The sequence below is a fragment of the Pristiophorus japonicus genome, chromosome 15 (genome assembly GCF_044704955.1).
Source record: "Pristiophorus japonicus isolate sPriJap1 chromosome 15, sPriJap1.hap1, whole genome shotgun sequence".
Lineage (NCBI taxonomy): Eukaryota > Metazoa > Chordata > Chondrichthyes > Pristiophoridae > Pristiophorus > Pristiophorus japonicus.
In genome coordinates, this window is record NC_091991.1 from 156,371,143 (window position 1) to 156,398,974 (window position 27,832).

The window sequence follows — 27,832 nt, forward strand, 5'->3', positions numbered from 1 at the left end:
AGTTATCGGGGTTGATGGGGGCTGGGATGATCAAACACATGGTCAAGTGCTGTTGGGACTTTGTGGGAAGGGTTAAACTCTCGAGGGTAGTCAACCAGCATTAAAATAGTAGAAGTGTGTCGGGGAGCAGATGAACAGATAATCTATTCACTTCAGGGTTCAGGAGGTATTTATACAAAATCTTTCCCTCTGCAGAATAACTAGGTGAGGTAAGTTCCAGAGTAGGGTAGATGGCACCTGATCTGTGAATGGAGTGGAGATGGTGGGCTGAAAAGCCTCCTCTCATTTCCTTTTGTTATATGAAGCGCATCAGGGTATAATGATTGCACCATTAGTTTGAAAATAATGGTATTCTCAAAAAAAAATTTTTTTTTTGAATTTCTTAATCTCTTCCTTCCTCACATCCATCCACTTTACAAACTGTTATTTTCTCATCTCTTTAAAATTGGAGCAACGTCTATAGGGAGTAGAATCCATAGAATGGTTACAGCACAGAAAGAGGCCATTCGGCCCATCGAACCCATGCCGGCTCTCTGCAAGAGCACCTCAGCTAGTCCCACTTCCCCGCCCTTTCCTTGTACCCCTGCAATTCTTTTTCCTTCACGTACTTCTTCAATTCCCTTTGAAAGCCATGATTGGATCTGCCTCCACCACCCTTTCAGGCAGTGCATTCCAGATCCTAACCACTTGCTGCGTAAAAAAGCTTTTCCTCATGTCGCCTTTGGACTACTACCAATCACCTTCAATCTGTGACCTCTGGTTCTCAACTCTTCTGCCAGTGGGAATCGTTTCTCTCTATCTACTCTATCTAGACCCCTCATGAACACCTCTCTCAAATCTCCTCTGAAACCTCTCTGCTGTAAGGAGAACAACCCCAGCTTCTCCAATCTATCCACATAACTGAAGTCCCTCATCCCTGGAACCATTCTTGTAAATCATTTCTGCACCCTCTCTAAGGCCTTCACTTTCTTCCAGAATTGGACACAATATTCCAGTTGAGGCCAAACCAGTGTTTTATAAAGGTTCATCATAACTTCCTTGCTTTTGTATTCTATGCCCCTCTATTTATGAAGCCCAGAATCCACACGGTTTATGCTTCTATTACTTCATGCTTATATTACGCCCCAAAATCTCTCAAAACGTCACTATAACATTGTCTCTCCATTAATGACATTTCTTTGACTTTGCTGCTCCATGAAGCTCTGGGATTTCACGCCTGCCTCTGAGCCACACCAGTGATGTCACTGAAGGGGAGGAGGGGTCTTCCTCAGAGAGTGGCTCTGTTCATTTTAATGGTGCTCATCACTTTGGAGTGCCTTGGAAACTGGCCAGGCACTGCCAGCGTGAATTCTCCCTGTTCTACAGAATAATGACTTTTTTACACCCAGGGTCGGAGAGTAAACCATGTTCAACAAGATTCTGATAAATGTTAAATTGCTTTAACACCATGGTTCATGACATCAATATATTATTGCTGCTGGAGATTTTCATGTATTGCTGTCAGAGGGCGGTTATTATTAAAGATGGCCTAGACGGCTCCGTACTTCTTGTAAATGGTCTAAATGAAAAGGGAGAGTGAAAGTACACAGCAGTTCTGTAAAGGGCAGCTTACCATTTCAGGTGCAGCTCCTTCATCAGGAATCTGGCAAAAGGCCTCCACCCGAAATGTTCACCTGCCCTTTCTAGGTTGCTGATGGACCTGCTGTGTCTTTCTAGCATTTTCTGTTATTATTTCAGATTCCCAGCATCCACAGTGTTTTCTTTAAAACTTGTAAATCATCCATGGTATTGGCAGACGACAGATTCTTTAAGCACCGTCACTTGCTAAAGCAGCATCTGGTTAATGCACTTTTATATTGGACATTGTGTAGTTCAGATCACAGTAAATATTGGTTGGCATCTCCAGATACTTACATCATTAAAACTCGCTTCTTTACCCTGACAGCAGGATTGTTTGCAAGTCTACGATTCCATCAGGATAAGGGAGCTGGTCTTCAGAAAATGTAAATGCAGGGAGACAATGTACAGTCTTTGCTCTCCTATCCTCACACACTAAAGCTCCTAATGTAAAAGTGCCTTGAGCTTCATGGCTCGGCTTGTTTAGGTATAATGTGGCACATTGTAAATGTTTGTATTCTTTTTGCAGATGTGAGATAACATCAAGGGAATATTGTGAGTTCATGAACGGTTATTTCCACGAAGATGCAACACTCTGTTCACAGGTTTGAATCAACATTTTGTTTTTCTAGAAATAGCTGTCAGCTGTGTGAAGCAATTAACTGGAGTATTATGGGCTCAATTTATTCCTGCTGCCTTACCAGTAAATGGTGTCACTGCCACGTGTAATGCTGATACAGTTTATTATTAATCAAACCGAGCTGTTGGTTGATCCCTCCTATTAGAGCCAACTTCTCTATCTGCTGTGAAGGGCTTGAAGGCAGGTGAATTGGCATTAATGTGACGAAAATACCCCAGACTATGTCCATCATCCCTTTGTTACCAGCAGCACATGACTTTCAGCTTGGCACAAGTGTGACACCACTGTTATTCTCAGTCAATGTTCACAATCCTATATCGTTAAGAGTGGAAGAAACATATCACCAAGGAAATAATTTTCTAAAAGTAACATGAGAATGTTACCCACTGTGTATTGTGCATAAACATTTTGCTGCCCATTGCACTTTTGATTTATCATCGTAATAAGATCTCTGGGGATGTAAAGCTCATTAAGTCAGACTGGAAGTCCCATTAGTTCAAACTTTGCTTCACGGCTGTGTCTGCCACAAAGGCAAAAGTCTTTATTCACAATTGTAAAAAGGAATGAATGAATCATTGAGGCAATATTAACAGTGCTATGGAAAGGAAAGTGCTCCACCTAGTGTGCTGGCTACTGCTTCACAGTCTTGGCCAGTATAAACTTCAAGACTAATGTTGAAACTGTGCTGTTCATCCTGGTATGTGCTGCAGAAGGGGATCAGACCAATTTGATTGGAGAAGCTCTATTGGATAACACACACAGTTAAATTGGCAGGATACCTGTGGTGGTTAACTGCTTTGATTTAGTTCCCTCTGGAATTGGAAAAGATCAAACAGGAATAGTGTACTCACCTTTGGACAAGTGCTGCGTGCTTTGGATACACATTTCTCTGTTGGTCAATCTATTATATTCAGCACCCTGTGTTCCCTCACTGACAAATGGCTCTTTTTTACTCTCCCCCAGCTTCTTTGCGCTGAAACCATTAGCTTAGGCAATAGAAAATGTCAGCGTCCGTTTATTGTAGCACATTTATGGGATTTAGCTCTTCCAGGATGTGAAGTGAATGTCAAGCATTATCCTTCGTTTCTCCAGTACAAAGTAGCACACTTCTTGTTTTACTGATGGGGAGAGTGAAGGCGTTAAATATTGAGGACCGTAGAGATTTCTGTAAAATAATTCTTACGGTGTCCATTTGATGCAGCAGCAATGTGACCTGCCTCGGTGGCCACTTACTTCTCCGGCAGCGTGTGCAAATGATACGTGGTGGTGCTGGCATGACCAGGTGACCTGTCCTGTGTCGACTCTTTTTACTGACTGGATATTTTAAACTATTTTATCTCTAAAACCTCTAAGTTATTTCAATCCAGTATCTGAGCCTTATTAGTTATGTGATTTTCAGCTCACTCTACAATTTGGTGATTTATGCGTGGTGCTGTAATCTGGGCTCAGGACATTGAGTCCACGGAGGTGGGTTAGAGGGGCTGCCTCAGTCTTTATATTGGCTGCTCTGAGCAACACCACTCACTAGTACATAGTCACTTCCTTTCGTGCTTCTGGGACGGGAGTTTGAATCCAGCCCAAACTGATCAAAAACTCCTGTTCGTTTTAACGGTCTGTTGCAAGTTTTAGGCCTGCTTTAAATATTCTGTCAGGTTCCGTGGTAGTGCTCAGTCCTGAGTGTCTTGCAATCAGGAGTGAAACCTGCATTGTCCAATATCTATCTGGTGATCTAAACTGGATCGTGTCTTTCACATGTGTCCTCACCTGCACTTCTCCAGTTAATCCTTCAGTAGACAGAACAAGTGAGATTGAGGCTAAATCCAAATCTTTAAGCTACTTTATTTCACAGACAAGTGGATGTTCAGAGCAACAGTTGTAATTGAATCTTCATTAACTTCACTTTCCTCCTCATTTAAAAAAAAAGAAATATTATAAATAATAAACCACGCCACATTACCCAATGTTAGTGTTGAAATTTTTTTTCTCCTGGTTTTGACTGGGTCTGATCTTAAAATAAACAAACTTTCCCTCATTAGGCTGAGCTCCCTCCCTAGACCTAATTTAATTGACTGGAAATATGGCTTTTTATTCTCCTTTTGTTTGTTCTGACCACTAAGTGGTTTGATTTTTTTCTGTTCAGTGAAAGTGGTGGGCAATTAAGCAACTAAGGGGAGGAAGAAGATCCATGAACATCCTCAATGATGGTGGAGCCCAGTAAGTGAGTGAAAAGACGAGGCCTGTGTAACCATCATTAGCCAGAAGTGCCAAGTGGATGATCCTCCTTCGCCTCCTTCTGAGGTCCCCACCGTAACAGGTGCCAGTATTTAGTCAATTCAATAGACGCCACATCACATCGAGAAATGACTGCGGCACTGAACACAGCAAAGGTTACAGGTCCCAACAACATACCAGCTGTAGTGCTGGAGATCTGTGCTCTAGAACTCGCTGCGCCCCTAGCTAAGCTGCCCCACAGCAGCTACAACACTGGCATCTAATTGACGATGTGGAAAATTGCCACGGTATGTCCTTTTCACAAAAACCAGAACAAATCCGATCTGGCTAATTACTGCCCCATCAGCCAACTCCCAATCATCAGCAAAGTGATGGACGGTGTCCTGAAGAATGATTTAAAAATTTTTTTTTATCTATATGCTTATCAATAAAACCAGCTAACCTTTCCACCCCTAATCTACATCTCCTACAGAATGTTGTTCTGTGAATTTAACCTCTTGAGAGCTAAGTGGCATTTTTACATCAATTACATACACAATACATTAGACCCCACCCTCTCCTTCCTGAGGACATTAATTAACAGAAAGGCAGCCGGGAGTGGGGGGGGGAGGGTTGAACCTCCAGTGGTCTCTCAAACATTGTCCTTGACTTCAACCTGGAAGCTTTATTTTTTCAGTTAGAAGTCATCTGAAAAACGATACCAAAATCAAGGAATTCAGCCCATAACCCAGGAAAGGAACAGGGTGTGTGGTTTATTATTTTTTTCCTCATGTTTTCCAGGAGGGAGATCTGATTGAGCTAAGTGGAAATTTGCTTTAATGGTTACTCTGTTTATTTGCTGTCTGTGAAATAAATCTGGTTAGCGATTCGTTCCTGGCCTGGCCTGGTGTTTCTTAGTCCACCATTGAAAAGATTGAAGTGTGAGCGAGGACACATGCAAAAGACATGCTATTGGGTTCAGATCAGAAGGGGTTTCTATTGTTGCATCCTGGATTATGCTATTGTCTTGTTACATACTGGGCAGTGTGGATATACCCATAAACATAAGTGCTCAGGCCATCTATGGGAGTGACTAGCATAACTGTACCCAAGAGAATATCTAAGGCAGAAAAACTATTGAAAGGTTGTCATTGACAGTACATTTCAGGAAGCCCCAATAGATAGAGTTGTTACTTACATGAGTTCTAAGTTGTGCTCCTCAAAGATAGTGTGTGAGCACGGGCACAAAATAATGCACATGCCCTGGCAGCTCACGTGATATTTTTATGCTTTTCCAATGAAGCATTCCACCACTGTTTGAGGATGGGCAAGGATCAACGGGCTAGGCTACCAGGGGACCTTGTCTCTAACCCTCCTGTTGCCATGGCTCATGGCTCTCCTGCATTCACTATATGCTGCAACAGATGCTCATGCCTCCACCAGAATCACCGTAGGAAAATACCATTGCGATACAGAAGTGGAGGTTCCGGTATCTGCAACATTCGGAGTAGGTCCTGCAGTACAGCTGCACAAAGGTGCCCAGGATCACCTTGGCCTGCTGAGTTTAACAGGCCCTTCCAAATAGAGGAGGTAGTAATGCAGCGGGTAGAGGAGGAGCAATATGCCTTGTCTGGTGAGGAGCCAAGCTGAAAGCAGCATTTCTTATACTGGTCGAGCCATCCCAAGAAAACCCTAGCATGGAGATATTCTCGTGACCATTTCAGCCATTGTTACACAGCCTTTCCATCCCTCCCTTCTAATTGGCTACACAAGTTATCGGCTTGGTCAAAGGTAAAATTCATGCCTCTGTATCAGAGTATCAGTCATTGGTTTAAGTCCCACTCCAGGATGTACGCACATAAATCTAAGCTGACATTTTTGTACAGTACTGAGGGAGTGCTGCATTGTCAGCTGTGGCCTTGTTGATAGCACCCTTGCCTCTGAGTTGTGGGTTCAATTCCCACTCCAGAGACTGGAACTCAAAAAGCTAGGCTGACACTCCAGTGCAGTACTGAGGGAGTGCTGCACTGTCGGAGATGCCGCCTTTCAGATAAGAAGTTAAAGCGAGGCCCTGTCTGCCCTCTCAGGTAGACGTTAAAGATCCTATGGCACTATTTCAAAGAAGAGCAGGAGAGTTATCACTGGAGTGCTGGCTAATATTTATCCCTCAATCAACATCACCAGAAATAAGATTATCTGGTCTCTATCACATTGCAGTTTGTGGGAGCTTTCTGTGCACAAATGTGGTGCTGTGTTTCCTGCATTACAACAGTGACTATATTTCAAAAAGTACTTCATTGGCTATAAAGCACTTTGGGACATCCGGTGGTCGTGAAAGTCGCTATCTAAATGTAAGTCTTTCTTTCCTAGAGGTACCACCTTTCAGGTGAGATGTTAAATTGAGGTGCCAGCTCCTTGTTCAGGATGTAAAAGATCCCATGGTACTTTTTCATCTCTATGCCCTGGCCAACATTCATCCCACAACCAGCATCACAAACAGATTATCTGGTCATGTATCTCGTTTGCTGTTTGTGGCATTTGCTCTGTGTTTTCCTATATTACAGCAGTGACTAAACTTTAAAAGTAGTTCATTGGCTGTAACGTACAGTTCAGGAAGTCACCCCATTTGAGGATAGGGCCATAGTGCTCCAGCGACAAAGGGTATTCCCTCTAAGAACATAAGAATTAGGAACAGGAGTAGGCCATCTAGCCCCTCGAGCCTGCTCCGCCATTCAACAAGATCACGGCTGATCTGGCCGTGGACTCAGCTCCACTTACCCGCCCGCTCCCCATAACCCTTAATTCCCTTATTGGTTAAAAATCTATCTATCTGTGACTTGAATACATTCAATGAGCTAGCCTCAACTGCTTCCCTGGACAGAGAATTCCACAGATTCACAACCCTCTGGGAGAAGAAATTCCTTCTCAACTCGGTTTTAAATTGGCTCCCCCGTATTTTGAGGCTGTGCCCCCTAGTTCTAATCTCCCCGACCAGTGGAAACAACCTCTCTGCCTCTATCTTGTCTATCCCTTTCATTATTTTAAATGTTTCTGTAAGATCACTCCTCATCCTTCTGAACTCCAACGAGTAAAGACCCAGTCTACTCAATCTATCATCACAAGGTAACCCCCTCATCTCCGGAATCAGCCTCGTGAATCGTCTCTGTACCCCCTCCAAAGCTAGTATATCCTTCCTTAAGTAAGGTGACCAAAACTGCACGCAGTACTCCAGGTGCGTCCTCACCAATACCCTATACAGTTGCAGAAGGACCTCACTGCTTTTGTACTCCATCCCTCTCTCAGTGAACCATCCCTCTCCCTCCTGATGTGGTTCATGACTCATGTTAGGAACCCGGGCACAGACACAGCTAGACTACGACGAGAGCCATGCTGCATCCAGAAATATAATTGATCAGAGTGTCAGCGGGCTCAATCAACACTTCCGTTGCCTGGATCATTCGGGAGCGGCTCTCCACTATATCCATGACCATGTTTCCAGGTTTGTAGTTGAGTGCTGTAGACTGCATCACTGTACTTGAGGTTCACCCCATACCACCTGGACAGCAAGAAGTGGAGGAAGAAGAGCAGAGGCATTTTTTAATTTTATTAATTAATTCACGGGATGTGGGCATCGCTGGCGAGGCCAGCATTTATTGCCCATCCCTAATTGCCCTTGAGAGGGTTGCGGTGAGCCACCACCTTGAACCGCTGCAGTCGTGGTGGTGAAAGTACTCGACAGTGCTGTTTGGGAGGGAGTTCCAGGATTTTGACCCAACGATGATGAAGGAACAATTATATATTTCCAAGTCGGGATGGTGTGTGACGTAGAGGGGGACTTGCAGGTGATGGTGTTCTATGCGTCTGATGCCCTTGTCCTTCTAGGCGGTAGAGGTTGCAGCTTTGGGAGGTGCTAGCGAAGAAGCCTTGGCGAGTTGCTGCAGTGCATTTTGTAGATGGTACACACTGCAGCCACGGTGCGCTGGTGGTGGAGGGAGTTAATGTTTAAAGTGGTGGATGGGGTGCCAATCAATCGACTGCTTTGTCCTGGATGGTGTCGAGCCTCTTCGGTGTTGTCCGAGCTGCACTCATCTAGGCAAGTGGAAAGTATTCCATCACACTCTGAATTGTGCCTTGTAGATGGTAGAGAGACATTGGGGAGTCAGGAGGTGGGTTATTCGCTGCAGAATACCCATCCTCTGACCTACCCTTGTAGCCACAGTATTTATGTGGCTATTACAGTTAAGTTTCTGGTCCCTTGTGCCCCCCAGGATGTTGATGATGGTGGGGTTTCAATGATGGTGATGCCATTGAATGTCAAGAGGAAGTGGTTAGACTCTCCCTTGTTGGAGGTCGTCATTGCCTGACACTTGTGTGGTGCAAACGCTACTCATCACATACTCGACCACTAGTGCCCTTAGCTGCCAGAGCAACTCATCCATCCCTCCCATCATCATGTATATCCAACAGTTCCACAATCAAAATCACCACTGTCCTTGCCATCACCATCTGATTGCCTTCCTTCAGTCTCGGCTGTGGCTCTTGACTACAAATATAAACGCCAATTCCAAATCCAGAAAAAAATTGCTCCCAACAACTCTATTCCATATGCGTACGACTGTAAATGGGAATAATTAAGAATCACCCTTGTTCAACCCCTTTGTAGCCTGTCTTCTGTGCTCTATCTATCCTAGGGCTCCTATGAGGTGTATCCCCAGTGGCTACAGCTTGAAAGATGGAAGGCTGCTTAGCTTTCATTGACAACACTTCGGATGGCCATGGTGGGCCATCTCAACTGGCTCTGGGCCTTGAGGGCCTGGCTGCAGATTGCAGCATCTCGGCGTGGGCTGGGGCAGTCTGGCCTAGCAGGCTGCAACATGAGCTGCCACAGAAGCCTTCGGAGCTGTCAACAGAAGCTGACTACTTTCACTGACCACACGCTCAACAGAATGGACTCCATGCTCGGTGCGAAACCTCGACCCAAGTTGAAGCTGGACGACTCCATGCTCTGTGACATTGTGGGCAAGCTCGCTGGCAAGCTGCCTAATGCACCAAGCATTTCCCGGTGTACGCTCATCAGCCTTCTTCGGTAGCATGGGCCTTCGAAGTTAGCATCTGTGTCTTCTGCAGCAGCACCAGTATGTGATCTCGCCTTCAGTGAGCTGACACCTGTGGCATTCGATCCCTTTGCCCGAGCTCCTGCATGCATACCCAGTGATTCACCACATGAAAACCCCTCCTCTAGCCTACACTCTAAATTATACGTGTTGCCAGAGCGCGCTCGGGTCAGATCGAGTGACACCGCATCTTCAGGGAGGCTGCCCCCATCTTCCTGCAGTCGCAGAGGCATCTCCTCAGCACTTGAAACGAAAGAGAGGGACAAGGGTTAGCTTTTAGTGTGAAGGGAGAGGAGGAACAGGAGAAAGTATCCGCAGCTTGTCATGCAATGTGTGTAGGATGAGATAGAAGGGGAAAAGAGGTTATGGCGCGAAGGAACTCTGTGCAACGTCTCCTCCAGTGGCCTTTTCTCATCCTTGAATTATAATGCCCTTATAATTATGAGATATGTTTTAACTATACGTGACTACATCACATGCTGATTTGCTGTGCCAGAGTTTAGAATATGCTGTTTACCATTTTTACAGGTGCACTGTATGGATGATGTGTGTGGACTTCTGCCATTCCTCAACCCTGAAGTGCCTGATCAGTTTTACAGACTCTGGCTTTCTCTCTTTCTACATGCAGGGTAAGTGTTTCCATTACATTGGAGCTGAGGTTCAACTGCTAGTTATCAATGCAGTGCTGTAATTTAGTTAAGTGTAAAGTTATTTGGAATATGTCTTAAAAGATACCAAGTCGTTGTACAGTGGTCATGCCTACCAATAATATCATGGACAGGTGTGACACTGAAAGTCCCATGCCCGAATACCTCTGTTTTACAATTCTCATCCTTGTGTTCAGATCTCTCCTTGGCCTCGTTCCTCCCTATCTCTGTAACCTTCTCCGTTCCTACAACCCTCTGAGAACTCTGCATTCCTCCAACTCTGCCCTCTTGTTTATCCACCCACTCCCCTTTCTTTCACATTGACAGCCTTGCCTTCAGTCATCCAGGTCCTAAGCGCTGGAATTCCCTCCCAAACCTTTCCACCTCTCTCTCCTCCTCAAAACCTACCTCTTTGACCAAGCATTCAGTCACCTGTCCTAATGTCTCATTCTTTGGCTCCGTGTCAATTTTTGTCTGAATACGCTCATATGAAGCACCTTGGAACATTTTACTATGTTAATTGAGCTATATAAATGCAAGCTGTTGTTGAATGCATTCTGTGCCGTTGTATCACTGTGTGTCTTCTCCAAGGGTGTTCAACATGTAGGAGTACCAATACATCAGTTGAGGATAGGGGTGGTAGATTCACCAGGAAGTTTTGATGGCTTTTTTTGACCTGAAGCCATGAGACTTCATGGGATTCAAAGTCAATATTGAAGACTCCTAGGGTGATGCTCACCTAATTCTATACAACTGTGCCCACACCTACCAGTGGGAAAGGACATACCCAGGGATGGTGATGGAGGACTCCAGGCTGGATGTGGTTCTGTGATACAACGGTGTTAGACTATTGCTTGTCTAGTCTGTGAGATGTCGTTCCCAACTTCGGCACCCACCAGGCTCCAGAGGAAGAGGAGGAGGAATTTGCAGGGTTAACTGGACTAGACTTTAAAGGTATTTTCGGCAGACCCTCGGAGTCGAGGATAACTTGTTTCCGCACTAAAAATTAGTTCTCGGGTGACTGATGAGTCCAATGCGGGACCTACAGTCTCTGTCACAGGTGGGGCAGATGGTGGTTGAAGGGACGGGTAGGTGGGGTGCTTGGGTTGACGTGCGCTCCTTCCGCTGTTTGCGCTTGGCTTCCACTTGCTCCCAGCGAAGAGACTCTAGGTGTTCGGTGCCTTCCCGGATGCTTCTCCTCCACTTTGAGCGGTCATAGGCCAGGGATTCCCAGGTGTCAGGAGGCTTTGAGGGTGTCCTTGAAGCTTTTCCTCTGCCCACCTGGGGCTCACTTGCCTTGTCGGAGCTCCAAGTAGAGCGCTTGTTTTGGGAGTCTCGTGTCGGGCATGCAGACGATGTGGCCCGCCCAACGGAACTGGTCGAGCGTGGTCAGTGCTTCAATGCTGGGAGTGTTGGCCTGAGTGAGAATACTGATGTTGGATTTGCAGGATGAGCATACAGGCAGAAGTCTCAGGAATCCATGCAAATCGTTGTCCTGTAACATACAGAAGATCCTGGTGCAGTTTTGATGGCCTGCTGGGCAGAGCGTCCACTGTTGACTTTGTAAAACCTGTTGGGCAAGAGGAAGAGGCCCAAAAAGACAAGTGTTGAAATTAATTTTGTGGGGACAGTCATTCTCCTCCACGAACCCAAACCACCATCCTCCCCTCAGACTTGTCTTTCTGCCAACTAGGACGACCTCTGGCCCACTTGATATTGCTGTGGCCCAGAGCCGGCAAGTTCCAATGGGCTGCCAGTTTGCCGGATATATGCTAATGAAGCTCAGGATTCAAAATGGACTGGGCCTCACACTGGCGGGATCAGGCAGCCGGCCTGTCCACTCCGCCAGCCCGATAGTTAAAATCCCCCCCTCTAGGAATCGTTAATAGACTTTATGCTAAACATGTCAAAGCAATGCAGAACAGCAATCCACTATTCCATACAGTGCTAAACTATATAGCTAGAGCAGTGAAATGTAAGTCAGGAGATTGTGAACAAACTGTACAGTGCTCTGGTCAAATTACAATTTGAGTATTGTGTCCAGACCCAAAACATTCAATTGTTATTGCTGAGAAGAGCCATGAGTCTGATCCCCAGTGTTAGAGGTTTGAGAGATACTTGGCTTTTCAGCCTGGAAAGGAGAGACTTGGGAATTGATCTTCTAGAGCTATCAGGGCGAAATACGGCTCGCGGGCCATATCCAGTCCACCAAATCATTCTATCCGGCCCGCTGGGTGGGACAGAAATAGAACGCGAGCCAGAGCTCAAGCTGCACATTCGTCTATCCACTTTTACTTCTCATGGGTCAGAGATAGACCCGAACTGCAGCCAAGGAAAAAACATAGTAATACTTCATTCAAATTAATAATTCACAAAGGGATTCTCCCTGGCCCGATCTTAAAAGGATCCGTTCCATAATTCTGGCCCTAATGACTGACGTGTACCTAGAATGCATTGCGTACTCGAATATGCCCTATACATTTTAGAGCGGAGTCATGGCTACTCATCTCCACAAATCTTTTACAAAAGAAAGTGACCGGCACTGCATCTTTCCTCCCCCACTATCCCGAGTAGGACAGCGGGGGAGTTCTCATCTGGCACCAGTTGGGGCGGCATTAGTAATCTTTGCAGAGGGGCATAAGGATGACTGAGGTGGGAAATTGATGCTGACACAGGCTCTAAAGAGGGTACAGTTCTATTTCACAGCACTGATTTACAGAGACCAGGAGATACCACAGCATTTTCAACTTTTATCTTTGATTCATTTCTAAGCAGTATCGAATAAATGTTGTGTCTGCAAGATAGTATCTGACTACTATCTGAATTTATGTTTATGCAATGTTTGTTTATGCAATGTTCCCTCTTAATTTGTTTCGCGCACGGTCCATTTAAATTTGGTGCGCGGCCGGCCACTATGCGGCTGCACATGCGCAGTATATCTTCCAGCGGCAAGAGCGGGGGAATCGGCCTGTGTGGGACCACACGATTGGTGGAACATTGGTAGGCGACCCTCAACAGCTCACCAAAACTTGTTAAGTGGCCCTCCAGCCCAAATAATTTCCCACCCCTGTACTTGAGGTATATAAGATAGTGGAAAGTATGGAAAGGGTAACACTAGATTACAAGAGTAGGATACAGGGGCACAGGTTCAGACTAGTAAAAAATTAAATGTAGCACTGATATCATAAAGTTTTTCTTCACACAAAGTCATCAGAATGGCAAAGAAAAATTTGAAATTGAATGTAGCAAGAGAAATGAAGGATGATAATATTTCTCTTTTTAGTGTAAAAGTAAAACAAGGGATGGAATGGGGCCACTGAAAGTGAGGACACAACAACTGATGCTACACAGATTTAAAAAAATCTTTTGCCTCGGTGTTTACCAAGGAGGAGAGGTGTAACTTATTTGATCTGGAAAGGGTGTTTCAGAAGTAGGTTGTGACACTATTCACGTTACTACCAACGTGGTTACCAAACAGCTGTGCAAACTTAAGGTAAATAAATCTCGGGGCTGGTTAAGATGGATCTCAGGATCGTTAATCAGTGTCATTACTAGAACCCCCCACTGTTAATGCTGACAGTTGAAATAATCCTGGGGTGGCTAGTCACATGACCCTTCCACAAAGTCTGGTCGTAATTCTCTGCTGTGTAAACTTTCAGGACCTGGCTGTTAATTCCTGCTTTTCTTCATCAGCTTCACCTGCACATGTCTGAACACTCACACAAATATAATCAGCTTTGTACAGATTACTGCAAGGTAAACCTCTTTGTTAAATGGAAGAGCAATGTTTAATCCATCAACACTCCAATGGATTTCTCTTTAACTGTCCAAAGTAGTTCTAACCAGAGTGGCTTCATAATGTATTGTACTCACTTATTCCAATATCTAACAGCTCAACAAAATAAATGTCACTAAGTTTGAACCTAGTTCTCGTCCCTAACAAAAGAGGGGTTAGAAATTATAGTAAACCCTTTCTCTCCAGTAACCTTTGGAGCTGTGAAGAGTATGCTCTAATGATGGACTGATTATGCAACGGATATTTTATTAATGAGCAGAGAATGGACAAAGTTTTTAGATCGTGGTAATTACAAAGCTGTGTAGTTGTGTAATATACTCAAGATTAATCCCATGGAAGCCTTTTCTGAGCTCCATGTGGATAGTTGAGTAATACTAACAAATAGAAGTTAAGTTTGAGTGTTAGATTAATAGCCTATATATATTTTATATAAATTGACACAACACTTACACGTATTTAATAATCCAGTCCTCATCATCCTACTGTACGGAAACTTTTAATACACTTTTAATCCAATTCATGCACCAATTAAATAATCACAGTTGAAAAATATTTACCATGGTAATAGTCATTGACTGTAAATAATTTATCCAAGCAAAATATTACCAAGCTTTGAGACTTGGCTATTTTTGCTGAGTTTTTAAATTAAGGCTGACTTTGTGTTGAGCATTGTTTTTAAAATACTAATCGTTCTCCTGTGGTAGTGCCATCTAGTGGTAGAGGTGTGAAGCTGCAGGCCTGAACATTTTACCAACTTTTTAACGAGTTTGCCGTCCCTCGGGTTTCACGCCACGTAAGTGTGTCGGGCTCTCAGTGACCTCCATTGCTTTGACTAGTTGACAGTTGCAGAAGTGGTATCAAAGCTACCATTTCACAGCTGTTCACTTTCCAATCTCAGAGACAGAAGCCCTCAGGATTTGGAAGACACTTTTGAGCTGTGTAGGAAGAGTTTGCAGTGAACTCTCTATCCAGTGTCACCTCCTTGGAGCAACTTGTCTCACCATTGACCAATCGCTTCTGTCATCTCAACTTCAGCTGCCATCTATTTCAGCAGCATCGGTGCCCTTGATAAAGTCTCACCTTGGTCCTCAGAATCCCACCACGATCAGCCCCAACACCAACATCACGAAACACATCAACCTTCTCAGCAATCACCTGATGCTGCACAGGACAAAGTATCAGCACTTGACCACATTGCTGCCCAGGAGGCCAGTGATGGTCTCAGCATGGCCACATTTAATTCACTTGACGCTGTACAACCTGGCTACCACATGATGCCCCTGTCCTAACTCGCACCGTCCCGCTCACCCATCACCCCCCGTGCTCGCTGACCTACCTTGGCTTCCGGTTAAGCAATGCCTCAATTTCAAAATTCTCATCCTTATTTTCAAATCCCTCCATGGCCTCGCCCCTCCCTAGCTCTGTAATCCTCTCCAGCCCCATAACCGCCCGAAATGTCTGCACTCCTCTAATTCTGCCCTCCATAGCATCCCTGATTATAATCGCTCAACCAATTATAATCAGGTGCCCGTGCCTTCTGTTGCCTAGACCTTAAGCTCTGGAACTCCCTGCCTAAACCTCTCTACCTCTCTTTCCTCCTTCAAGACGCTCCTTAAAACCTACCTCTTTAACCAAGCTTTTGGTCACCAATGCTAATTTCTACTTATGCGGCTTGGTGTCAACTTTTTTATCTTCTAATACTCCTGTGAAGCACCTTGTGACGTTTCACTACATTAAAGGTGCTATATAAATTCAAGTTGTTGTTGATGTGCCAGATTGGCACCAGCACCATAAAACATGCCTGCGAAGGCTGAGCCATTCCTTTCACACTCATCATTGTGAGGGGTACCCTTATGTCTGACCATTCACTACAACTCACTAAGCCACTTCCAAAAATGTACACAAATCTATCTAAGAACACAAAGTGTTGAAAATAAAGATTTCAATGTTTGACAGCACATTAGCAGAAACTCTACACGTACATTGGCTAAAACACTCAAGTGCCTACCCTTGTGCTTTGTTGGTTGGTATGCTTGCACTCGGGTGAGAGTGAGTGTGAGGGGTAGCTTGTGAGATGTGGCTATGATAATGTAGATAGAGAGAGAGGGATGGGTGGAGATGCAAGGTAAGTTGGTGTGTATAAGAATGTGCAGGGGTAGGGAAGGCAGAGTGATGGGGATGTGATGAGTGGCAGAGCAGGATGAGGTTGAGTGTGGCTTTGCAGTAATGTTTCATGATCTACTGAGATCATTGAAAGGTTTGCACCACTGCAGACAACTCCTCCTGATGACATCCCTGCTTGCGCCCTCCAGATTGTGTTGGTCTCCTGGGGAGGTCTCTTCCACCATTGGAAGGGAAGAGAACCTTCCTGTGTGCTGTGACTCACTCCATAAGGATCTGGAGGGAATCATGGGAGAGCCTGGGTGCAGCCGTGCAGCTTTGTGCATTGCTTGCAGCACCTCAATGCTGCAAAACACTGACCGAACAACTGTCAATAAAAAGTTGGCTATAGTCCCTTTAAGGAAACTCGCTGATGACGGTTCATCAAATGGCGTCATCAGATCCGCTTCCTGTTAATTGGCCGGGAACCTCGCAGGGCGGCCTTAACAAGCCCAATCTAGGGAAGGTTGTTGTGAGAGGGTGGGCTGGAGCCGGGAGCGCCTTCCCCATGCGCCACCGTTGCCGGCCGCCCCGCACTCGCCACCGTTGGCAAAATCGCGGACAAGGAGTGCGCAACATATATAGCAAATTTAATATATTATGGCTGGATTCTGTAGAACTAGGAATGGCCCTATAATACCAATAATAGCATGAATAGTAAGGACACATTTGGGTTTTCCTGTACCGCAGAATCAAAGCAGGGAAACTATTCAGTTGACTGAAGCGAGGCTGTAATACAGTTTGGGCCGACACGCACACACACACAGCTAAAGACATTACCATATCTTTGAGAAGATGCCTGCAAGGAGTAGCTCATATTTTTTTAAGAATTACGTCTAGTGTGATGCCTCTTGAAACGCAGTGCTCCAAAGCTGTTATAAGGATAAAGAGCAAGCCACTGCAGCTTCCAGTGTGAGTCGTCCCAAGTGTGCAACGACTTTGAGGTGGGCGACTGGGTGATGTCATCAAAGCCCAGGTCGCTGGTTAGAGCGTGAGCTGGAACATCGGCGGGGCCCAGGCACAGCGGGAAGGTCAGGGCGGTTGAGCGGCAAGAGATCATGGCGGTGGTGCGGCGAATGATTGAGGCGGAGGAGCGGTGAGAGATCATGGCAGAGGAGCGGTGAGAGATCGTGGCTGAGATGTGACAAGAGATGAGCAGTGAGAGATCGTGGCAGAGGTGCGGCAAATGTTTGGTGCGGAGGTGCAGTGAGAGATCGTGGCGGAGAAGCGGTGAGAGATCGTGGCGGAGGAACGGTGAGAGATCGTGGCGGAAGTGCGGTGAATGTTTTGTGGCGGAGGAGCGGTGAGAGATCAGTGGCGAGAGATCGTGGCGGAGGTGCGGCGAATGTTTGTGGCGGAGGTGCGGCAAATGAGGGTGCAGTGCCCAGAAGAGCCGGGGGCCAAGGGGAAGCACGGGCTAGCCCACACTGCGGTATGTCTGCGCACTAGGCCCATGCAGTAGAGCAGCTCTCCAGTCACTGCCACGGGATAAAGGCCTAGCTCTGTCAAGCCCGTGTGGTGGCTGATATGCAACGGTCACCACACGTTAAAAAAAAATCGATGCACAGGCATCTTCCATCCCTGGAGTTCAGGACTGGAATATCGGATCCTCCATTGAAACATCTATGAACTCATCCCTTTTGGTATGGAAGCAAGTCATCCTCGTTCGAGGGACCACCTATGTAGATGAAATGCTTCAACATTTATGTAGCCTTCTCGAGGTTAATAGTAGGATGCCAGCCGCTGTAAACGGCAGAACACTACTGCAGCAATTTATTAGAATTGTAACAATTAAAGCACAGGGATACTTAGAGGCTCTCTTTGCTTTCAAAATTAGGATGAGGAAAAGCAGGCATAGGCATGGATGTAAACTGGGCAGGAGTGGATCAACTGCCTGTTGTATACCTCACCCGATGTTCCCTTCCATTGACTTCAATGGAGAGGAAAATTCAAGAGGTGTATAGCGACTGGCCAATCCTCATTTTATACCACCGCCAAAGTAGAAAGTTCCACCCAATTTTTCTCGCTCTGTTTCTCTACGCTCTCGCTCTCTCGCTCTCTCTCTCTCTCTCTCTCTCTCTCTCTCTCTCTCTCTCTCTCTCAGTTCCTCTCTCTTTGCCTCTGTCTCTCTCTCTCTCTCTCTCCCTCTCCCTCTCTCTTTGCCTCTGTCCCTCTTTCTCAGTCCCTTTCTCTGCCTCTATCTCATAAATGTCAATAATTAGAATAGTTACACCTTCTAACAATGAACAAATCCCAGGTAATCAAGTGATATCAGAATTCAACTCATGTACTTGTTTGGTTTGTATCAGGGAAGTGCTGAATCGGTTAGGGCACCCTGGAGTTTTAGGCCCCTTTGTGAAATTGGATTACAACTAAGGGCAGTTTTCTCCCTCCTGGACTTTGCAAATGGGTGCCAACTTTCCTGCTCTAAGTGACTGATGCACTGCTCCTTAGGGCACGACTATTGACCCCAGCATGCAGTCATATCCTGGAGACACAAAGAACCAACTTTGTATGGTCCTTTTGCCCACCAGTTTTGGCAAAACCATAATTACCGCCACTGGGTACATGTCCAAATTTGGGTGTCAACTAATATCTAGGCCATTATTTTTTTTTTAAATAACTGAAATTAGAATGATGAAAGACACACAGTTTATGTGTTTCTCTCAGAATAATTCACTTTCTTATATAGTATGCATAATTTGAAAATGAACTAATGCTACCACACATGTATGATCAGTACAATATCATGTTTCTTCTTTCACTCAAACATATAAAACAAAGCTTTTGAAATTTGTCCTCTAGCTTTTCTTCAGTTAATTTTGAAAAATAACCAATTATATTCTGTTTAAATACAAACCATGATGGGCAATGTTTAAGTACGGTTTTTGCATTATACAAAGTTTACATGCAGCATTCCATAATAGTTGCTCACAGCATCAGCACAGCATTTGACTGAGTGTGTCACCAAGAAACCCTAGCATAATTGAAGTCAGTGGTGGGATCAAGAGAAAAAAACTCTCCAATGGCTGGAGTCACACATGACATAAAGGAAAGGAAGATGGTTATGGTTGTAGGAGGCCAGACAACATGCCCAGGCCATCACTGCTCGAGTTCCTCAGGGAAGCATCTACGGCCCAGCCATCTTCAGCTGCTTCGTTAATGACTTTCTCTCATTTGTAGGTCAGGAGTAGGGCTGTTTGCTGACAATTCCACAGTATTCAGCTCTATTCACAACTCCTGAAAATGAAGTCATCTATGCTAGCCTACAGCAGGACCTGAATAACATCCAGACTTGCGTTGACAAGTGGCAGGTAACTTTCACGCCACACAACTGTCAGATAATGGCCATCTTGAACAAGAGCAAGCTGAGCTACTTCAGTGTCGCCAAGACCCCACCATCAGCATTCATGGAGCGTCACCATTGACCAGAAGCTGAACTGGACCACCCATATCAATACCATGGCAACAAGAGCAGGGCAGAGACAGGGTACTCTACGCTGAGTTGCTCACCTCCTGCCCCCTCAAAGACTCTCCATCTTCAAGTCAGTAGCAGTCTGAATTGATGAAATAATCACCATTCTCCTGGATGGGTGCAGCTGCAACAACACTCAGAGCTGTACATCATCCAAGGCAGAGCTGTTCACTTGATTGGTGCCTCTGCCATTGGAGTCAATAGCCCCCTTCTCCACCACCATTGCAACGTGGCTGCACAATATCCAATGTGCATGATGCACTTCAGCAGCCCATCAATGTTATTTGAACAGCACCTCCCTTCCTTGTAACCTCTGTCACCAAGATCAGGAAAGTGAGAACACCATCAGCTCCATCCTGACTTGTTCGTACATCGCTGGTTCTTCATGGACACTGGGTCAGAATCGTAGAATTCCCTACATCACACCACTGTGGGAGTACCATCCTCACAAGGATTGCAGCGGCTAAAGGAGAAAGCTCGCCACCATCCAAGGGCAAATAGAGATCAGCAATAATTGTGACCTTGCCAGGGTCACCCACATCCCAACAATATTTGTTTTAATTATGCAAAAAAATCTGAAACAGGAAGTAGCATTGTGAACAGGAAGCGTGTACCATACTCAAGAATATTAGTAATAGGATATATTGTTTTACATTAATAAAATAGTTTCATGCTTTTCAGTGTCAAGATTAAAGCCCCTTTAAATCTTCAAAGGTTCATTTTGTGATCACACTTTTATCTTTTTATTATTATTATCCCACAGGATTCTCCACTGTATTGTATCCATCTGCTTCCAAATGACCATCCTTAGGGACCTTGAAAAACTAGCAGGGTGGCTTCGGATTTCCATCATTTACATCCTTAGTGGAATCACCGGAAACCTGGCCAGTGCCATATTCTTACCGTACCGAGCTGAGGTAGGTAAATTGTCAGAAAGACCTCCCAGTGTGAAACATGATTTATCAAACTGGCTGAAATTGAATTGCTGAGAATTCTGTCTGTATCTTGTAAGCAGCATTTACAAAAAACAGCTGCAGGACCTGAGCAGCATTGAAGCATCTCAAACTTTAGTTTAAGGCTTTCTGTACCAATATAATTCTGGGTTTTGATTTTTTTTTAAATAAAAGAAAACTACTCGTGCACAAGAACCCACGGCCACTGGATTATAGGGATCAAATACATACACAAGATGGTCACCAGGAAAATAGATTCAATTTCTCATCCCTCAAAGAAAGACTAAATTGCTAGCGTCAGAAGAAATGCGTAGTCATTCTTGGACTACCAGAGTCCAGCTACATCCTCTCCCAAACAGCAAGTTCACTGTCAATGAATCTCACTATATCTTTTTAGCACTGTGGCCATCAATCCCTTTTTTTAAATTAAAAAAAAAACTCCATCTTAAAAACAACTGTTTGATACAAATGTTCTCTAATTGCTTACTTTTTTCTAACTCTAATCAGTATTTTCTATTGAAGATATAAAGGTGGAGCAAAAAATGTACACAGTAATTTCGTACAGAACTTACAAGTTTCAGAATAGTGTTGGTCTGCAAATAGCGAAAGGTCTCATTCATAAGCCGGAGCTAATTGCAGGTGCTCGTGGACTAAACATCAACAATGCACGGCATTAATGGATGAAAATTTCCTCCCCCTGCTAATTGTGAGGGTAATATGTACAATGCACTGCATTTTTGTAAAGTGCAGTCAATTTGAGTTATTTCCTCTTTTTAACCACACCCCTGCAATTTTATAAATGCCATCTTCTAATTGAGTGCATTAAATGTTTTTGTAATGGCCGTTAGATTGTGCCTCTCTTACATCAATACATTTAGTTAATGTCAAAGATTGTTAAGTTGAAAGACCAGTCTGAAGCAGATGGGCCACTTTGTGTAATGTAGTTATTCTCGCAGCACTCATGGTTTTACTGAATGAGTCTGACATTAGTCAAATAAAGTGAAACAAAGGATTGTATGGCCAATAAATTTCCATATTTATCGCAGTAGTCACTAGTAATGATAGGGTTAGTTCAGATGCTTTTTAAAAATATATGTAACAGCATAATGAGCCATGATTTCTGTGACGTTTATGATTTGGACTCCCACTTTGTGAACTGGTAAACAACCAGCCTCCTGGTCACTGAGTGGCACAGTAGATTAGCACTTTATCCTTTAAAGCTGAACCAATCTAGCCCACATTAATGGATGAAAATTCCCCCCCCCCCTGCTAATTGTGAGGGTAACATGTAAAATGACTTTGGACAGTCTAAACTACATTTCTAATGAACATGAGTCAATGGTTCCTAATTTGCCACTAAATTGTCAAACTCACTGAGAGGAAGGCTAGAGTGTAAAATAAAAATCCTCACTGTTGAATTACAACATAAGAAGTAGGAACAGGAGTAGGCCATACGGCCTTTCGAGCCTGCTCCGCCACTCAATTAAAAGATCATGGCTGATTTGATCTTGGCCTCAACTCCACTCCCCCGCCCGCTCCCCATAACCCTTGATTTCCTTATCATTCAGTAGGAGTTGTTGTTTTAAGTTTGGTATCTAGGTTCTTTAGGGATGATTTTCCAGTCCTGAAGCTGAAGCGCCGGTGTCAGGTGGTGGGTGGGAGGGGGTCCTTAATTTTCCTATGGTGGTATTTCTGTACAAAATACAGCAAAAAGAGGATTGCTCTTTATGGAACCCCAGGGCACCTCTCCACAAGGAAACACACAAACTGCTTGGTAAGAGCTGACAGCATAGAAAATGCTATGCCACGAACATGGATGCAAATGAGAAAAAAGGTTACTAGCCTTAGAAAGTTTTCCAGGGTAAGTCTGATTAGTATTTTAATATACCAAGTAGATAAACAAATTCTGCATGCTCCTCTCACTATGTTAAACTGTGACTGAGGCTGCAGACTAAATCCCTGGAAAACTCAACTCTCCGAGCTTCACATGCTTAACCATAGTGCAGCAGGGGACATGTCATTACTGCAACTGTACTGAACTGCTGTCGTGTTACCATCTGCAATGTTGAGCCCACAGACCACCGTTATAACACGGCCCACCTGCATGGTACATGTTTACTTATTCACATACAATTTGTGTGCAGGGTGGACACATGGTTGTCCTCTATGCCCTTCAAATTCACCAGCATCTTAACACCACTTCTCTGTTTGCCAAGCAAAGCAGTACATAACAGATGGGAGCACCGCCAAACAGAAGTAGAGTGTGTAATTTTAGAGTATTGTTAGTTTGGACAGGCCATGCTGAACATCCTCGAGCCCAAGTGCATGAAGGGAGTGGGCCAGGATGAAGTGAAATACCACCACCCACTCTCTGTTATAGCACATGTACCATGTGTTCTTGGCTATGTCATTGCCATTTAAAGGGGTATATATCATTGTCAGCATGTTTTTCTTCCTGTCATTCTTTTGTTAATTTTTTTGTGCTAATTAAGGTGAGAAATGTCAGTGTTGGGGATGGAACATATTCCATTTCAGGCATCCAGTGTCAGTATCAAGCACTCCCAGGTCAGGTAAAGCATGGCCTGGTCAGGTCAACACAAAGCTCACTCCACTCTGCCCAACAATGTACCTCAGCCCCACACTTAAGTTAAGCATGACAAGTTAGTCAGCATCAGAAAAAAGAAAAGACAGGTTATGATTTGTCAGGTGTGTAGCCTTCATCAGAACACCATGAACAATAGGTCCTCATTTTAAAAAATCCAGGACATTTGTTTTGATGCTGCAAACTGTGCAAGGCTGCTCAGGAGCTGATAATTGAAGACCAATATAAAAGCAGTTTGTAAACAATGCCACCACTATTTGCTATCCATCAAAATTAGCTGTATTGTTGAACTCAGTTCTCAGTACAGCAGCTTTAAGGTGCAAAATGCTCTGTTTAACCTAATGTGGCTAAATCACCGTCAATTGTGTTTATTCATTCATAGAAATTAATTCTAGCTTGCTTATTCATTGAGATTGATCGGTAACAGAAAAGGATGCAAAATGCTTCATTTAATTTGTTAAATTGTTTTGCCTCAAAAGACTTTGTTGCTGTCTGAAAGATTGTTTTGCCTCAAAAGACTTTGTTGCTGTCTGAAAGGTGTGAAACAGTGGAAAATAAACTGTACATTGGCAGCTAAGTAAAAATAGAATTGTATCCAAAACAGTGCTTTGCGAGATCACATTATATTGAGGGGCAGCAGCATAACTGAGTTGGAAAGATGTATATTCTGTGGAATGGTAAATTAATTGTGTTTTATTCTCATGTCTTTAAGGTTGGACCTGCAGGATCTCAGTTTGGCATCCTTGCCTGTCTTTTTGTGGAGCTTTTCCAAAGTTGGCAGATTCTAGCCAGGCCTTGGAAGGCTTTTGTCAAACTGGTGGCTCTTGTCTTCTTCCTATTTGCCTTTGGTCTCCTCCCGTGGATTGACAATTTTGCCCATATTTCCGGTTTCATCAGTGGATTTTTCCTATCATTTGCATTCCTCCCATATATCAGCTTCGGGAGATTTGACTTGTACCGCAAGCGATGCCAGATCATGATCTTCCTCGTCACCTTTGTAGGACTTTTTGCAGGACTGGTGGTTTTGTTCTACGTCTACCCAATAACTTGTGAATGGTGTGAATATCTGACTTGTATTCCCTTCACGGATAAATTCTGTGAAAAATATGACCTCAATGCACATCTACATTAAACAGGCTGCCCAGACTGAAAGACACATCAAACAATGTTACAGATTTGGTTGTCAGCAGTATTTACATCAAGAAGACTCTAAGAAGAATTTACTCTACCAAAATGTTGATGGCGATATTCAAATAATCATTCAGATTCTCGGCTGATGTTGTCTTTTTTCAATTCAAAAATTACATTTAGCACTTGATGCTCAATTTACATCTGTGGACTATGGACACCATCTCTAAGTATGACCTATGTGCCTTCCCCATTACTTTTGAACCAACAATTTGTGCTGCCAATTTTGTATTACACTAGTTTTAGCACTAAATCAAAACTTGTATTGTTTACTACTGCTAAAGTGGTGCTGAATTCCAGGTAGTGTTTTAGCTACCGTTTGACTAGACTGCAGGTTTGCAGAATACATGATAGAAGCCTTACTGCGTTTCAAGTTTTAATTTTTAATGTTGTCACCATCCTTCTCTCAGCTGGTTTTTGAAATGACATATTCACAACTGATCAGACCCCATGGATAGAAGATTGTTTTTAAACACATTCAAATTTATCATTGGTAATGGTATTTCAGGAAGATCTAAGTTTTGTCACTCAACATGTGCACTCTACCATTTATTTGACTTTGGATTTTTTCACTGCATCATTGTACTGTTGGGTTCAGGTATTATATAATGGGCATGGAATTTCAAATCTAGGTGGATCTGGATCCAATTAACACTTGTGCCCAATGTCAGAATAACGGAACTAAAAAATAAGATCCTACCCAAAGCTGAACGATTGTTTATTATTTTCTAATTCATTGCATGATGTATTTTGGGAAATACATTTTCTGCAAGCAACAGAATTTGGATCTGTGATTAAAGTTGACAATTTTTAAACACTAACATTGTTTCTGACAACAATAAAAGTTCATTGGCTGTATTATTTGGCGGGTTATTGTTACAAACCTCTGCTTCATGGTGTTGAAATTTTTAGCGTGCAAAGTTTCTCGTACAATCCGTTTTCCTGTCTACAAACCTTCAAATGAAGAAATGTAATGAAGGCCAGTACATTTGTTTAAATGTACAGCCTATGGAAAGAGGACTCCACATTGTGAGTTTGCATTATTACCAAGAATGTGTTTTAATGCAGACACCAAATGACAGGGCCCATCTTCTATACAAGCCTGGCTTTCTCTCCCATAAAAAAACATTGTGCGAGTCAATAAAATATTGGCCCAGAAATTACTGTTGGCAGCGTAGCTATGGCGTTACGCCGCTGACCTACGAAAAGAATACGAACTTACCCGATGGGGGCCCTCCTTCGTGAACTTGCTCTCTGACCCTGCGTACTGGAGGGCAGCGCAATGGCCCACGGATCCCAGGGGTGCAGCATGTGCGGAGGCTTACCTGGGATCACGTGGGTCTGGTGCTCCAATCAGTACACCAAAGGGAAAGTGTCTCCTCCAATACTAGTAACTTTATATGGCATTTCACCTGCTGTATTTTCAGAAGAATTATAAGGACTAGGAGAATAAATAGTCCCAAAATGACCCTCTCCCTCCCTCTCTCATACACAGACTCACCTAAAGAAAACTTGTTTGGGAATTAATTCTTAAATCTAATTTCGACAGAGTTCTGATAAATCGTTGAAGCTCTGTGAAATTTCATATACAATAACATAGACAGGTGATACAAAACGTAAATACAACAGAGTCCAAACAAATATCTGAAAAATCTGCACATTAATCATTTCGGACAGTTTTACAATTCATTACATCACATTCCGGAGCTAATAGCACGAGTAACTATCTCTACATAATCCCTTTACGCTCACGCAAACTGCATCAACCATAACCTTTTCGGATGTAATTGCTGAGCAGTTGGTGGGCAATTAGCCCGACTCTGCGACACCAATTGGGATTTCCAAGGCAATGCGGATCATCTGTCAAAGGTGGTATCACAGCATACTCTGAGTACGCCGTGATGCCCACTGCAAAATCTGCCCCAGTAGGTGTTGTCTGGTCCATGCAGCTTTCCTTTAACTGTAGATAGTATTATAATTCTATAAATTAGAATGTGCTGTTAATAGATTATTAAAGAGTTATTATAACTAATTCTAGATAATTTGTTAAGAAACAACAGCTCCTCGTGCAAGTGTCTACACTATCCCTCATCCTCAAAGATGCATTAGATAAAAGTCACCCTTTTAAGGCCAACAGGTAAAACAGTCAATCTGAATAGGTGTTCAGCCCCTGTATCAGTGAAATACGCAAATCATTGGATGCTCATATTTTGCATTATTTTTATTACCATAAGTTATGCTTCTAAGTTGAGAATATTATGGCACATACATTATATCGAGATTTTTTAAATGCTGTCCAAATATTGCATCTTAACCTATACAAGATCATTTTCAGATATGGAACGTGTGCAAAAAAGTGACAGACACCAGATTTTACAATTACTTTACATTTTTCCTGATATTCTGTACATATTTATAAATTTTAACTCACTAGAATTTGATTTGGCTTGGCTTTTTGGTGTGATTTTCAATATCACCGGTTATATGCTCTGATGTCAGGCCGTCAAACAATCTGTCTATATTAAAAACCTTGTATCTGTGCACTTTCCATTATAAATTACTACGTCCACATTTATAATGGAAATTGCCTATGTAAACTTGATCATGTTGTAATTGCAAACTCTCCCTAGGGAAGCTGCTGCAATTGTTTTATGCAGTGCTGTATGAGAATTTATATTTTACAAGCCTCCTACTAATCTTTATGTATGCTTGACATGTACAGTTGGGAAACTTATACCATTAATATTGCTTAGGATTTACAGCACAGAAACAGGCCAGTCGGCCAAACTGGTCTATGTCAGTGTTTATGCTCCACACAAACCTCCTCCCACCCTACTTCATCTCACCATATTAACATATCCTTCTATTTCTTTTTCCCTAATATCTAGCATCCCCTTAAATGCATCTATGCTATTCGCCTCAACCACCCCACGTGGCAGCAAGTTCCGCATTACCACGACTCACTGGGTAAAGAAGTTTCTCCTGTATTCCTTATTGGATTTATTGGTGACTATATTATATTTAAGTGGGGGAGACTTCCCCACGAGTGGAGAGATCTTCTCTACATCTACCCTATGGAACCTCTTCAAAATTCCACAGACCTTTATCAAGTCACCTCTCAGCCTTCTCTTTGCAAGAGAAAAGAACCCCAGCTTGTTCAGTCCTTAACATCCTTTTGAATTCTATTCCTCTAGAAATGAATCCCAATGCTTTATTTACATTTTTTATGGCCTTGTTAACCTGTATTGCTATAATGATTTGTGTATCTGTACATCTGAAATTCTTTGCTCCTCTACCCCCATTTAGACTTCTTATCCAAAGACTAGGTGGCCTCCTTATTCCTCCTACCAAAATGCATCACCACTACTTAGCTATATTGAAATTAATTTGCCATTTACATGCCCATTCTTCAAGTTTATTAACATCTTG

At 43.6% G+C, this 27,832-nt stretch overlaps 1 protein-coding gene across 11 annotated transcripts in view; it reads left to right on the forward strand.

Moving 5' to 3' along the window:
* Nucleotides 1–25,253, forward strand: part of rhbdf1a (rhomboid 5 homolog 1a (Drosophila)) — a 346,823-nt gene extending 321,570 nt beyond the window's left edge. For all 11 annotated transcript variants that reach the window (XM_070901161.1, XM_070901163.1, XM_070901162.1 and 8 more), the window contains 4 exons: nucleotides 2,147–2,222; nucleotides 10,111–10,211; nucleotides 20,424–20,577; nucleotides 23,928–25,253. In XM_070901161.1, the coding sequence (XP_070757262.1) occupies nucleotides 2,147–2,222; nucleotides 10,111–10,211; nucleotides 20,424–20,577; nucleotides 23,928–24,347 (751 nt within the window). In that variant the 3' untranslated portion in view covers nucleotides 24,348–25,253. The remainder of the gene's footprint in view (nucleotides 1–2,146; nucleotides 2,223–10,110; nucleotides 10,212–20,423; nucleotides 20,578–23,927) is intronic.
* Nucleotides 25,254–27,832: the final 2,579 nt, after the last annotated feature.